The sequence below is a fragment of the Brachypodium distachyon genome, chromosome 3 (genome assembly GCF_000005505.3).
Source record: "Brachypodium distachyon strain Bd21 chromosome 3, Brachypodium_distachyon_v3.0, whole genome shotgun sequence".
NCBI classification, from domain to species: domain Eukaryota; kingdom Viridiplantae; phylum Streptophyta; class Magnoliopsida; order Poales; family Poaceae; genus Brachypodium; species Brachypodium distachyon.
In genome coordinates, this window is record NC_016133.3 from 51,991,351 (window position 1) to 52,006,021 (window position 14,671).

The window sequence follows — 14,671 nt, forward strand, 5'->3', positions numbered from 1 at the left end:
CTATTCTTATGCATCTTCAAAACATTGGAAACTTCTATATACATCAAATATGTTAAACCTACAAATAAAAATATATTTTTGTGTTCCAACTTGTTGTAAAGTTCGCAAATGGCATCTTCAACTTTCTTTTGTATACTATTCATCCCTCAATTGTCGAACTGGAACCAACGCTCCCTCACACCATGTGAAGAAGTATCTATGTCGATATGTCATGGTGTCATGTACGTTGGCATCACATGTTGGCCCCGGACCTGCTACATCGCGATTGTGGACTAGCTAGTGAGTTCGGGGGCCAACATGGCATGCTCGGGCCTGAAACCATGATCGTCAGCATTGGTACCATTTTGCATAGGACGGGAGACCATTAATGTTTGGTTTGAGAGTTGAGGGACAAAAATTATATGGAAAAATGTTAAGACACCATTTGCGTATGTTTTGACAAGTTGAGAGATGTAAAATATACCTTTCTCTAAAATATACTCCATTCATTCGGGTTTACATGGCACCTCTTGAAAAATGGTATAACCGAGTCATCGTATAAATAGAGAGATTAAATATAGGTTTAATAGTAAAAACACTAGTTCTGATAGCAAAGCAAAACACTAGTACCAAATAAAAAATGGCTAAATGCATGCAAGAAAATTAATATTGAATCCGAAGAAATTTATACACGTGGTTAAGAGAGACACATGTGAGTATAACCTTAAAATCTTGAATTTGTAAATTTTAGAGATATGCTATTATTACTTTAAACAAAGAAAAATCTGCCAATACATATAGTTATATATTGCTTCCGTTCTTAAATATTTGTCGTGGTTTTAGTGCAACGATTCAGCCGTCGATCGAGCTAGCAAATGATGGTTAGTGAGACCACAAAGTGGGAAGCCTCTAGGCTGTAGCTAGCTAAACTGAATGGCAAAATACACAATACGTTAGGTACTTCAACTTTCCAAGAAGGTGAACTGCACGACATTTCCATGTAGAGATTAATCTAAGGCCTCGCTTTGCGCAAAAATAAATAAAAATCTAAGGCCTAGCTACACGTAGCTAGCCCTGCTTCACTAAGATTTGCATAAACAGTTCTTAAAAAGGTACAGAATCACACCGGCTATATCCTAACAATCTTATATTCTGGAACTTTTAGAGCATGGCTACTCCATAGCATGTATAATACATTAATATTTTTGCAAAAGAAGGGACACACAAAATTCTCAATGATGTCTTCCCGCATGCTTTCGTCATGCCACCGTGTGCATATCCTCCTAAATAACCTCACGTACCGGAAGAAGAGGAAGAAAAAAAAAATCGGAACGCCTGCAAGGCTGCAACTACAAATAGGCCCCCACATCGACTTTGGTCCACTCCACTGAGCCCACTGCACCTTCGATCGATCCACGGCCACGCATGCTATGCATCGGCACCAGCTCGCAGGCGAGGTGCACCTCCAGTATTTCATGCCCCGGCAGGACGCAGCCGATCGCCCGGACTCTTCTGCCAGCTGCACCTCCCCCGCTGCTTCTTCACCGGCCGTCGCCATGTGGGAGTATCACCAGGCGCATGCGGCCTTGCAGCAGCCTCCCGCCCCCTCCTGGAGCTCCTACGCCGGGACGTCTACGGCAGCGCTTCTCGACGGCTCGGCTTTCGCTGCCGACTCCGTGGCGGCAGCCGACATGCGCCTGCCCATCGGCGAGCACGTCCACGGCCATGCCTGGAGCCACGGCGAACTGTGAGTACATATATGCATGCATGCCCTATCCCTAAGAATTATCCTGGGAATTAATGCCATGGCATGCTTGATGTGGATGATCAGTTGAACATCACAAGTTAATCAATTATGCTCGTCACTCTTTTCTGTTTGCAGAAGCAACAGCACCGGGTACAAGGAGAACTTCCTGGACCTGCTGGCTTCGAAGAACGTGACGCCGGAGATGTTCGAGGACGTCCCAGGCAGCCGTTATGCCGCACCAGCTGGCTCCGACCTTTCGCCGATGAAGTACGAGGTCGCCGGCTCGCCGCTGTTCTTGGGGAGTGGTTCTAATGCTGCGCTTGAGGCTCCGGGGATGAACATGATGAGTTGCATGCCATGCTACGCCGCCGACGGCCACCATCAGGTGAAGGAAGGCAGCAACCACCACCAGCAGCAAGAGCATGCAAACCCCATGGCCTCCTTTCTGCAGCAAATTAGTACTCGCACTAGTGCTGGCATGCACGCCAGCCTCGATTATTCAGGCTTAGGAGCGCTTAACAAGATTTGCCAGGAGAGCCGAGACACGGAGTCTAGTCCCTTCGGCATGAGGAGTCTGCCAGATTTTGGCTCTTTCGGAGATTACAGATCAACCAAAGAGCCGATGTCGGTGCAACCATATGCGAGATGTGCTGATCGGTCTGACAGCGCTAGACAAGAGCAGGAGATTGTATCAGTAAGTTGCAGAAACCATGCCATTTGATACGGCACCAATGGCCTGTTAGTGCAAAACTACTAAGCAATTGGGAGCTTTTCATAAACCATATTGTATTCTGAATTGTGGCATATGTGGTGTTGCAGGCAAGGAGTAGTAGCAGCGGAGCGGCAAGTGATCGCAAGAAGCGGCCATCAGAGGAAAGGCGGGAAAGCACCGTCAAGAAGTCTAAGCAAGAGGCGTCCACAGCATCACCTCCCAAGGTAGCAGTGAAACAAGGTTAAATATTCGATAGTAAACCATTCAATTAGTATCTTGGAGGTGATCATTGGATTACTGAATGTAGCAACAAGTTCCTAAAGTGAAGCTGGGGGAGAAGATCACAGCACTGCAGCAAATCGTTTCACCGTTTGGGAAGGTTGGTGTTTATTCATGTCGACAACAGTGAACGTGAACCTGCAATATTGTTTTATCTAACTCCCTGTGTAAATTGCACATATGAGCAGACGGATACAGCATCGGTGCTGTTTGAAACGATCAAGTATGTCAAGTTTCTGCACGAGCAAGTACAGGTAAGACCATTACAAAACTCTCTGCATGATATTCTTCAGAAAAAATGCCTGCCTGCCTGCATGCACGCTCTGTGTATATTTTGACCTAGCCACAAAAGCTTCAGGAAAAGTAAAAGATTCCTATACCCACCTTGACATTCCTAGTAAAAAGAAAGTGTACTCCAGGCGAGAAATGTATAGACACACACGAAACACCACCCGTGGTATCTTCAAAGATGCAATGAATCGTTGCAATGACTGTTTAGCTGGTTCCACCTATGATATTGACTTGTTGTGCTTCCTTTTATCAGTGGACTTCCTAGTCATGCTTATATATACCCAAGAACAACATAAAGAATGTTTCAACTTGTCCTATGTCTCACACACTACCAGAAACATGAGATAAGGACAGTGCACGCATACTTGTCGCCGTCACAGTCACAGAGAGACCCCTTTTGAGACTTGAGCTATCCTTCCTGATTAACTAGCCTCCTGATCTCCTATTTTCTTACCTTGTGCAGCTGCTAAGTGAGCCATACACTAACGCGAGCAGGAACAAGGTTCAAAATGCTGCTGCAAAATCCCCCTTTTTCCCCACCAAAGATAACCCGAATTAGCGTGTAACTAATAGTCTGTTCCTGTAACGATTTCAGGGCTGTAACAACGTCCCGTGGGGAGATCATGCAGCAGAGACGAGCAGGGGAGAGGGGGAGCCCCATGGGCTGAGGGGGAGAGGGCTCTGCTTGGTCCCTGTCTCGTGGACCCCCGAAGTGTACCGGGATGGCACGGCGATGGACTACTGGACGCCGGCCTACAGGGGTTGCCTGTACCGGTGATGCATGCCTACCTAACTGATGTGTAGCTGCCAAGTGCTAGCTTTTATGTGTAGTTCTGCCGTGGGCCGATCGACGGCGATCGTCCGCTCTGCCGTGGCCGATCGACGGCGATCGTCCCGGACAAGTTATCCAGGACGTATCACGACAACTGGTGACCTCTGGCGCTTATGGTGCTAGTTTATGTTTTTGTAGGTTGCAATTCGTTTGCTTTGCACTTTCTAAGCTTGTTGATCTGTAACGTCTGCTGTTGCAGAGAGCGCCTGAATCGACTCTAATTAATTAGTTGCTGACATTTTCCAGCTAATGCTGCGGTTGCACAGCAGAGTTAGTACATGTTTAAGTTTGCTGTTGAGTCGGGGGTGTGCAAAATTGGCTGTTGAACCTGACCAAGAATTTGACTGAACTGGACCAAGTGGACATCTGCCTTGTTCTTCGTGGGAAAAGAATGCACATCAATAAATCAAGATTCAGGATTTTTAAGACATGTATACCATGTTTCAAGATATTGATTAGAATGTGAATTGGAATACTGCATAAATAACAGAGGTGTGCCTCTGATACAATTTTCCCTGAACTTCAAATGTGGGCAGAATGAGAAATACTGATGCTCTTGGTCCACGCTAAGTATTACATTTACATGCTAAAAAGGTAAAGGGATTATTTTACATGCAAAAGAAATCATTATCAAAATTCTTTGTGCTTGCGGTGGTCGTTGAAGATTTCCATTCAACTTGTAATCAAACATTGGCTGCTTTTTGATAATTAATTTGCTGTTCCTGCTCTGGTCAGGCTATTCCATTTAACAACCACAAGCACATATATTTGATCATAAAGCTTATCAAAGAGGCGGAAATAAGCAATTCTCCATGCTTTCTTGAACAAAAGAATGCAGAACACCAACCAGAGTCCCAGCATGAGTCCCAAACCGAGTCCAAAATAGAAGGACATTGGCTCAAAACCATGCTTAGATCTTTTTTGTCCATCTTGCTTTGTTGTAGCATTTGTTAAGCAAATCTTCTGAAGAGGAGGCCCACAAAGGCCACTGTTGCCGTCATATATAGATGGGTGTTCCTGGTAGAGGGTGTCAAGTTGTGAGCCTGGTGGTATTCTTCCTGTAAGATTGTTCTGAGACAAGTTCAAGAAGCTTAAGTAAGTTATACTTGACAAGCTTGAAGGGATTTCTCCAGAGAGCATGTTCTTTGAGAGGTCCAGTGATTCAAGTGACTTTATGGCCCCAATATTGTCTGGAATTTTACCGCTCAAGTGGTTCCATGATAAGTTTATGTTTAACAGTGCATCAAGGAAAGCAATTTCCTCTGGAATTATCCCAGTTAAGCTGTTGAATGATAAGTCAATGCTCACCATTTGCAAAATTCCTACACCATAGTTAAGATCTTGCCCCTTCGTGACCGCTGACAAACTATTTCCGTATTCACCCACCACATCTGCGTACCCCTGATACGGAAATGAACCAACCTTTCCTGCCTTTTGTGTCATAGCTGTTAGATTTGACAAACCCCGTGGGATGCTACCAGAAATATCATTGCCAGCTAGATTCAAATGATGAAGGAGCTTGAGTTTTGTGATGACAATTGGAATCTTCCCTGTGAACATGTTGTGACTCAACCGTAGAAATTGTAGCTGCATCAAGTTCCCAATCCACATTGGCAATGTTCCGGTTAAGCTATTCCATGCGAGATCAAGGAAACCCAAACTTGTGCAGCTCTGTACAAATGGTGGGAATGTGCCAGAGAAGCTATTGTTACTTAAAAGCAGGTATCTCACGCCTTCCATTGCAGAGCATGAAGGAAGTTCTCCCATGAGAAGATTGTTTGCCAAGTCTAATATAGCCAGACTTCTTGCTTCACAAATGGATACAGGGAGATGACCAACGATGCGATTCGAGAACAGAATCAACACTCGCAGTCTTGAAGCTCCAAGAGAAGGCAGGGGTCCAGATAAAGAGTTCATGGAGATGTCCAAGACGGTGATATTCCTTGGCAGCCTTGGTACGTGTCCAGTAAGTTTGTTTAAGCTGAGATAGGCTTCTACCAGTGACATGGCCTCCATATTACCAGGCAATTCACCATATAACGAATTGTTGGATATATCCAGATCTACCACCTTTGAAAATGTAGAGCTAAACCAGTCTGGAAGCCTGTCGTTTATACCCGTGCTTGAGATATCAAGGTAAAAAAGTTCCACTTGCCACTGAAGCCAACCAGGGAAAAGAGGACCCATAAAGCAGGAGGCAAAACTTGCTTCGTGCAGACTGAAAGGAGGCTTCCATTTTGAATTAACCTCTACTTTGACTAAGAGATTCTGCGATAAGTCCAACTTTTTTAAGTTTACGAAGCTGGCGAGGTGCTCTTCTGTGACCACAGCAACAAGGGCATTCAAACTAAGGTCCAAGTAAGTCAAATTAGAAAGCATACTGATCTGAGATGGAACAGGTCCAGTGAGGTAGTTGTCACCGAGGTCTAGAGTGATTAAACTAGCAAGGAACCCTATTTCTGCGGGTATGTCACCAGTAAGGTAATTGGAAGATAACACGAGGGTACTTAAACTTGGAAAATACCCTTGTCCTGTTGGTATCAATCCAGTGAGGTTATTGGAAGAGATGTCAAGAGTGGCCAAAGTAGTCAGGTTCCCCAAAGATGGTGGTATGTATCCGGTGATGTTGTTGTAAGACAGATCAAGAACGCGCAAACCTGTCAGATGCATCAACCTTCTATAATCTGGCAGATTTCCACTCATACCGTTGTTTGGAAGGTACAATTCTTGCAACCTACTGGATGAACATCTTTGCGGCAGGCTCTCCAGCATCTCGCCAATGTCCACACCATCCGCGAGGCTGGAATCAAGATCCAGGTACCTCAGATTGCAGAGGTTCTTCAAGCTTCTTGGCATGGTGGCCATGTTCCCGTTGTAGGAGAAATCAAGAATCTCAAGGGACACCATGGCGTCAAGAGAATCAGGGAGCTGACCGTACAGCAGGGTGCCCATGAGGTTGAGAGAAGTGAGGCTTGTCAAGTTCCAGAACCAGGAGGGTGCAGCAGGGTGCTCGAGCTGGTTCATGGAGAGGTCGAGCTCCTCAAGGTTTGTGAAGTTGCGGAAGAGCAGCGGAGGGTTCGACTGATGCACGCTGGCAGGAAGCGAGCATGAAGAGAGGCGGAGGGTTCTCAGAGCAGGGAGCATGTTCACCGCACGATGCCAGTCCCGTGCTCTGCTCAGATCAACCGAGCTCAAGCTAAGGTGCTGCAGCAATGGTAGCCGCTCCAGCCACGAGAGGTCAGACGAGCGCATGAGCCGCGCGTCGAAGTCGCTGGAAAGGTCGAGGGTGTGCAGCCTCGAGAGGTTGCCGATTTGCGGGGGTACCTCGCCGGAGAAGTAGATGCCAGACAGGTTGAGGTAGCGCAGGCTCCTGAGGCCGCCCAAGAACGCCGGCAGAGCGCAGCCGGCAGCGTCGGGGGAGCCTTCCAGATAGTTCCGGCTAAGGTCAAGGTGCCGGAGACGCGAGAGGGAGAGGAGCGAGGGGCTTATCCGGCCGACGAGCGCCGTTCCCGCGTAGTACCCGCGATCGTCGAGCTCGGGTCCCGGTGGCACGTTCCGGAGGCGGAGCGCCAACACGTGCCCGGTGTTGTTGCTGCACCGGATGCCTCGCCACCGGCAGCAGTCTTCTTGGCCTCCTCGCTGCCAAGAGGCCACGACGCCCCCTGGGTCGCTGCTGATGCCGTCCTTGAAGGCCAGCAGCGCGTCCCGCTCCTCGGGCAAGCAGCTCGCCGCCACCGGCAGGGCGTGCGCGGCCCGGGACAGAGTGGCAACGAGGATGAGCAAGAATCTGGCAAAAGCAGGGTGCATGGAAGTGGACGCCATGGTGACCGGCGGAAGATGATCGTGTTGGAAACGGTACGCAGCTGTGAAGATAGCGAGCGACCAGTTTCATAGTCCCGTGGCTGTCAATGCGATGCGACTGCTGGTTGACTTGGAGTCTTGGAACCAGCATCACACGCCATGGAAGAAAAGGCCAAACCAATCGGTGCCGTCCTCGTACCACCGGTAAGTAGTCCTCGTTACTGTGAGTGACCCGTGCAGTGGCATCATTTGGCTCTGGTTTCATTCGGAAATCGGGAATGATGTGAGGGAGAAGAAACTTTTGCTCGAACCTGCAATGGAGCTCTCTTGTCGTTGTCGGTTTGAACGTTGACCTGCCCCGCGTGGCGTCGCTTTGCCATGCTCTGATTCCATGTTCAAACTAGAAGACATCAGGCCGCACCAATTGATTTCTCATAGCAAGGAAGAACCTAAATCTCTCTGCAAAATCATCAAGCTACATAGGCATTGATTCTCAGTAATCATAGGCAAATTGCTGACATCTTGTTAGGCATTGATTCTCAGTTATCCGTATTGTTAGTAGCCTGAGTAGACTCAAGACTCAGCATTTACCAACTTGTGAACATTAGGGAAAAGCAAAATCAGCTAGATTACTGAACCAGCACCGGAAACTCAACAAGCTCAATGCAGTACATTAATATTTCCAAACCTTTATTCGTCTCGAGTACTGACTGAAACTTGAAATTTGACAACAGATACATCAGCTTCGTGCTGATTAAGTGATCAAAATCTGAGTGTGTTTAAACGACATAACGATGTACCAAAGAAAAACATGCGCACATGAGAGCTTCCCTACAGAGCAAACGCAAGTGTAAGTTCATCTGATAATTTAGTAATTTACACGGAGACGGATACTATCACTGATTCTTCACTGTCGAACAAGAACCAGGACCTTCGATTTCACGGACTTCACTCAGTCTTCATTAAGGCTCGGTATGATCCACGACGGCGCCTCCCCGCGCTGAGACATCTTGAGCTTGTTCAGCTGACAGGCAAGCTTCTTAGAGCACCGGCTCTCCAGACTGAACGCTGACAAACTGTACTTCACCGTGCTGGAACGCCTGTCATTCACCTCCTTGGTGTCCACCGAGTAGACTGTGTTGCTCTCAAGATTCCTGAATCCAGCCGTCCCAACAACGAACCCGTGGAAGGAATCGACAAACAGTGCCCGCTCGCCGATGCTAGTGAGCTCCTCCCAGTCTGCACCGGGGGTTCTGTGGCTCACGTGGAATGCCTTGGTGAAGTCCACATCGTCACCAAAAATGTACATCCACTTGGACTTGACGAGAAGGATGAGCTCGTCACCAGCGACCACGACGCGCGCCTCGGTAGGGAGATCGACATGGGGCGCCGGGACGACGGCCTGGACGGCGAGGGTGATGGCGTCGACAATGGTGGTGCGGCACACGTCCTCCTCGAAGACGAAGAAATCGCCAAGGGCGTAGTTGATGCTGCTGACGTTGCAGTCGGCCATGGCGGGGATCGGCGCCCAGGATTCGGCGATAGGGTCGAGGGCGCAGAACAGGACGCCCTCGCCGCAGGACACCATGACCCCGTGCGGCGACATGTCCCAGGCCAGGTCATCGGTCTCGGCGAAGAAGCCGGGGAGCGGCGGAAGTGGGCGGGCGGCGCCCGTGAAGGGGTGGAGGAGGGACGCCGCGAGATCGGTGGGGTCGATGGCGAGGATCCAGCCGTGCGGGGAGGCGTAGAGGCGGCGGCGGCGGTGGTGGGCGGGGACAGGCAGCCGGAGGTCCGGGTAGAGGCGGTCCTCCCTGGGGCAGAAGAAGAGCCGCGACGGGGAGGAAGGGAGGACGAGCCACGGGGGCTGCGGCGGGGGCGCGGCCGCGGCCTCCACCGACGCGTCGCGCCAGGTGGTGCAGACGGAGCGGAAGCGGGCGATGTCGGCGAGCTCGGTGATGCCGCCCGTGACGATCCTGAGGAGCTCCGGCTGGAGGTCCGCCCATCCCGTGGCGGCCATGGCGATCACAATCTGGAAATTGGGCGTTTCTAGGTTTGCGTGGGGTCCCCGGTTGCGACCGTCTTCCTCTTTGCTCCGATTTATTGGTGACAAGGGGAATTGTGTGCGAAGACGTGGCAATCCCTGAGCCGTCGGCGGGGTATCAAGCCGGTGAAGCGGTGCCGTGCTGCAGTTTTGGTTTGGTGCCGCGTCTCCTTCCGCAAAAGCGTACGGGTACGGCACGCCGGCGCCTGCCACCTGTGGTCTGTGGCTGCGGCGCTCGACGTCGCGAATGAGTTGCTCCGGGTGGGCTGGACCTGGACAGGCTAGATTTGGGTTCGCAGTCTCGTGGAACATCGTGGCGGCCCAGCTGGGTCATCAATCCGGCCCGGTAATCGGACCGTGTTTATCTTTCTTTCTTTTTTGACAGGGTGTTTATCGTCTGTGTTGTGTTCATGTCATGTGTTTCTGTTTAGTTTTGCGTTTCGTTGTGGTGCCGGATGGGTTGGGTCGGTGCGAGCCGATAAAATTTCCTTCCGAAAAAGTGATCTACATCGCGCAACAAATTTTGCCGAGCCATGCTGCCGCCGGCGGGTCCGCTCGGCCCTGACCTGATCGGCAACCAAGCATATTGCAAGTGTGCATTTGAGAGAGCATCATTTCATCTTGGCTCCATTTCACCTACAAACTCGCTCCGCCTGCAAACTTTGGAGTCATAAAAATGTACTTTCTCTGTCCCAAAATGAGTGCTGATTTTTTTTTTCCAAGATGAGTGAATCTATACAAAGAAACATGTCTAGATACAATGAAAATCGCGACACTTATTTTGGTACGGAGGTTGTATTTGGTTAAGTTGGCTTTGTGAAGCGATCCTCCTCCTTACAGTGTTCGATCTCTGTGCTTATTTATGCTATTTCCTGGATCGACTCACTAGCACACACAGTTTCAAGATATAACATCAAGGTACAAAGGTCTTGTACTTTATTACATCGTATCATCCAGAACTTAATTGTACTTACAAACTTGCATGACCTCTTAGGCCAGCATAAACAAATATTGTTTCAAAACCATGATAACATTGTATCATAAAACTGCAACGGAAAGATAGAGCAATTGGGCCTCAACAACTCCCAGAGGAGAGAGCATGTTGGAATGTAAGCACATGACCCAAAAAACATCGACAAACCTCACTCTTCGTCAGATTCACCTGCATTATTAATTGCAGCCACTACGTGATCAATACATTGAATGTATTGCCAAACTCACCTGGAAGTTATAACAGAATCCTACCAAGTATATGCATTTGAGGTATAGTGGGGTTCAGGCTTTATGGCGTGGTAGCAAAACATAGTTTGTCCTACTACAATTGAATGTTACATTATTATTAATTATTGGACACCGGGTAGAAACACGGATGCTTCTATTAATCTAAGGACATCGAGTAGAAACATCAATGCTCCTAAACCCAAGTTCAAACCATTCATTTTAATTAAGAAGTTGGAATGAGTGAGACTTTCCTTACAGCCCCAATATCTAGTTGCTCATGATTGTCCGTAACCGGGGACATGGCTAAGTACTTAGTTTGACACTCTCGACAGGTTGTACACATTTCCCACAGAAATCGACGTGTTAATCCCTTGATGTCCTCAGGGTAGAGTAGCAACGGGATCGATTACAGGAATTTTCAGACCATAATCACCCAGACCACCTGAGGGACCTACGTTCCCACCTACACGGCTACATCTACACAATCCCTCGGATCCAGGATCATATGTCTTACATCCATCTTGACAGAGCCCACATTACCATGTGGTTGTACTGGAAGCTACTAAACAGGAAACTAGTCCAGTCTCTGGTTATCCCGGGTGGCATTCCTCAGTTGCAACGCAGGCGCTCCCATAGAAATGGCGAGATGACTCATAGAAATGGACCCATTGAAATGGACCTGACGTCGCATACATCTCCAATTCCTCACAGCAGCCCACCCAGGACGATTCATTAAAGTTGTTTTTGCCAGGTTTCCAAAATACATTATAATAACAGTTTCAAGGTAATTGAGGTTCCCTCCCACGTATATTAACATAGCATAACATCCAACTACTTACGATGGCAATTGGTGGAAGGATAATGGCAAAGGTAATCCTATCACTAATAGGTCAAGTCATAGTTAACATAAGTACGAGTAATAATCCTATCAATGCATTCTACAAGCAACACTAATGCATAAGTATTTTAAAAACAACGGTAATGGGATAATGATCAAAGTGAACTTGCCTTTGTCACAGTAGTTTGAGTTCAAACACTCGTCACAGTCACAAGGTTCGCTCTCCGAGAAAACTATACGATCAAACAAACATACACGTACATAAACACACAATTCACATCACGACAAAATAAGATATGCTATGATGCAATGCAAACATGTGACATGATTGGGTTTTATTTTATTTGGGTGATCAACTGATCCTAAGCATTAACAATTAAAAATTAATGCATTAGGGTTTTAAACAAAAGGCAAAAACAATTTATTAAAACCCTAAATTAAAGTTTTATTAGCATCAACCAAATAATTTAATTTAAAATATTTATTTCTCTGTCCCAATGGATAGAGAATAAAAAAAATTTGGGCACTGGTTTCATTTAAAAAGGATCTCTAAATAATTAGTTATGAATTAAATGGCATTAAACCCTATTCTATAAAATGACTGTGATTCAAATATTCAAATTCAAAATTAAACAGTGCCAAAATATTCTACAGGTTGAGAGCTTTCCAAAAAGGTAAAGTTTGTCAAAATTGGCCAAAAGGTTTAAAAGTTATAAGAATTTGAAGTTACAGAGGCTTTTCTGCAAAAGTGTCATTTAAATCAAATCCGGGATTAAAATTTTATTTTTGTTTTTATTTAAGCAGTGCCATGTGTCAGCTCCTGATTGGACGATACCGGTTCACTTAAAATTATAAAACGATCTAATCTCAGCCGTCGAATGAGATCGGACGGTTGAGAGCTCTCGGGCTCACCTCCGCCGGCTAGGGTTCCGGTGAACGGCGTCCGGCGGCAGTGCGGCGCGGGCGGGGCAGCGACGGGGTGTTCCGGTGGTCGCCGGGGCTCGGGAAAGCGACGGAGAGGGGTGGCGCGGCGCGGTGAAGACCGTGACGCGGTTCGCGTGGTGAAAAGAAGTCGAGGGCGACGCCTAGGACGGTGGGGACTCTCGGCGGCGTGGGCGCGGCTTCGGCGAGGTCGGGCGGCACGGTTCCGGCGGCTAGGGGGCACCATAAACAAAACCACGCGTGTCAAAAGATGTGCACAGCCGAGGCGCTCCAAAAATTCTGGTCTCGGGCGAGGAGGCTCACCATCGTGTTGACCCGAAGCGAAGAACGGCGGCCGCGGCGAGGTTCGTCGGCGGTGAAATCCGGCAGGGTGGGCGCATGGAGAGGGTGAAGCAAGTGGGGGAAAGAAGAGAGGGGGTTCCGGGCTTTATAGGGGCGCACTCGGGTTGCTTCGGGAAGGCCGAAATCTCCAAGAACGGCGATGGCGCGCGGCGAATCCGGCGCGGACACGGCGCCGTGACGCGGGCGGCTTTCCTAATGAGGAAGAAAGCCCTGACAGGTGGGCCCCACCTGTCAGTGACCGCGGGCGCGCGCGCGCAAACCGGGCGGGCTCGGTTCGGCTCGGGCGCGGTCGGGACTGGGCCGGTTCGGCCCATTTGGCCGGGCCGGTCCGGTTTCCTTCCTTTTTTTTTCTTTTAGCCTTTTCTTTTTCCCTTTTCTCATTTCTTTGATATCTTTTGATTTTGAACTCCAAATTGGTCCAAATAAATTTCAGAAAATTTGTAAAATCATGTTTTATCATGATACAACTTTTGGGAGTAGTTTCCCCTCAAAATAAAATATATAAAAATACATTTTCCCTATAAATGCCTTTAGGCTATATAACTATTTAAATAAAATAGTTTTTCAACTCCAAAAATTATGGGATAGCTCATTTATGCAATAAACCCATTTTATAAATAAACCTTATTGGTTTGAAGATCCAAAGCTCAAATGGGTGAAAACCCTAGGGTTTAAAATGGAATAAAAAAATCTTTTAAAACCTTTTGAGATCCAAATTTGAATTCAAAAATGCAATTGTGGCATGATGCTTATGGATGCAATGCACATGTAAAAGTTTGAAATTTTTGGGATGTTACACTTTGGATCCAAGTTTGAGAGGTATTGCTGTGAAAGGTGGACTACCTGTGGTTTCATTTCACCCACCAGTTATCTTATCTAATCGAATCATTAATGTGTTTTATTTTCTGTATGCACAATGTATTCAGGTATACTCTTACATTATATTTTCTAATATCCCATCAAGCACAGCATTGCAGTCTTTTTAAACGTTCAACATACCTACGGTGACGCAAGTTCTGATTTCTTACACTGATATACTCCGTAGTATCATATAACAAACTTAAAAAAAATTCAGATTGTAGTGTTTCGTGTAATTTGTACTAGTTGAGAAGTAAAACTTATTTTGCATAATTGATAATTAGAAAGTAAAGATGTTTCCTGTGCACTTGTTCTATCTTAAAGAAATGGTCAAGTATTCTGGAAAAGAAAATCAGGTAGTCAATCCCGATCCCATCAAGAAAAGTAATGAAAAAAAATTCAACACCCCAAAAAACGAAGGATCACTGCAAAATCGATTTATCATAATAATTCAAGAACAATTTGAGGAATCATGATTGGACAAAATAGCAATAGATCATAGAATAAAAGGGGCACTGCCTGAAAAAGAAATGAGCATACGAGATGTTATCTGGATATTGTAAGGCCGAGCAAATGATGATGCTTTAGAGAAAACGTAGCCGCTAGTTCAGTGGCTAAAAGTTCAGCCCTTATCCCCTGACAGTAACAGCTTGGAACGTTGCATTGTGAGACAATGTTGCCCGGAGAGAGAAAAAAAACAGAGGAGGTGAGAGAAAAGTGACATAAAGCACACGGGAGAAGATAAGAAGAAAGGGAAATATTTCACCTGATAAGGGAGAAGGCTTACA

The 14,671-nt window shown here is 47.1% G+C and overlaps 3 protein-coding genes across 3 annotated transcripts; 1 reads left to right on the forward strand and 2 right to left on the reverse strand.

Moving 5' to 3' along the window:
* The first annotated feature begins 1,350 nt into the window (after positions 1–1,350).
* Positions 1,351–4,189, forward strand: LOC100842154 (transcription factor bHLH68). Its single transcript, XM_003572748.4, has 7 exons — positions 1,351–1,726; positions 1,862–2,420; positions 2,546–2,662; positions 2,746–2,817; positions 2,906–2,971; positions 3,472–3,510; positions 3,604–4,189. The coding sequence occupies exons 1-7, from the start codon at positions 1,410–1,412 to the stop codon at positions 3,784–3,786; spliced, it is 1,353 nt and encodes a 450-aa protein (XP_003572796.1). The 5' UTR covers positions 1,351–1,409; the 3' UTR covers positions 3,787–4,189.
* A 102-nt stretch (positions 4,190–4,291) lies between these two features.
* LOC100842464 (receptor-like protein EIX2) lies at positions 4,292–8,133 on the reverse strand. Its single transcript, XM_003572749.4, has 2 exons — positions 7,953–8,133; positions 4,292–7,862 (listed from the first exon to the last, which is right to left on the reverse strand). The coding sequence occupies exon 2, from the start codon at positions 7,660–7,662 to the stop codon at positions 4,549–4,551; it is 3,114 nt and encodes a 1,037-aa protein (XP_003572797.1). The 5' UTR covers positions 7,663–7,862; positions 7,953–8,133; the 3' UTR covers positions 4,292–4,548.
* Positions 8,134–8,310: 177 nt separating this feature from the next.
* LOC100842772 lies at positions 8,311–9,746 on the reverse strand. The gene has a single exon (XM_003572750.4). The coding sequence runs from the start codon at positions 9,656–9,658 to the stop codon at positions 8,594–8,596; it is 1,065 nt and encodes a 354-aa protein (XP_003572798.2). The 5' UTR covers positions 9,659–9,746; the 3' UTR covers positions 8,311–8,593.
* Positions 9,747–14,671: the final 4,925 nt, after the last annotated feature.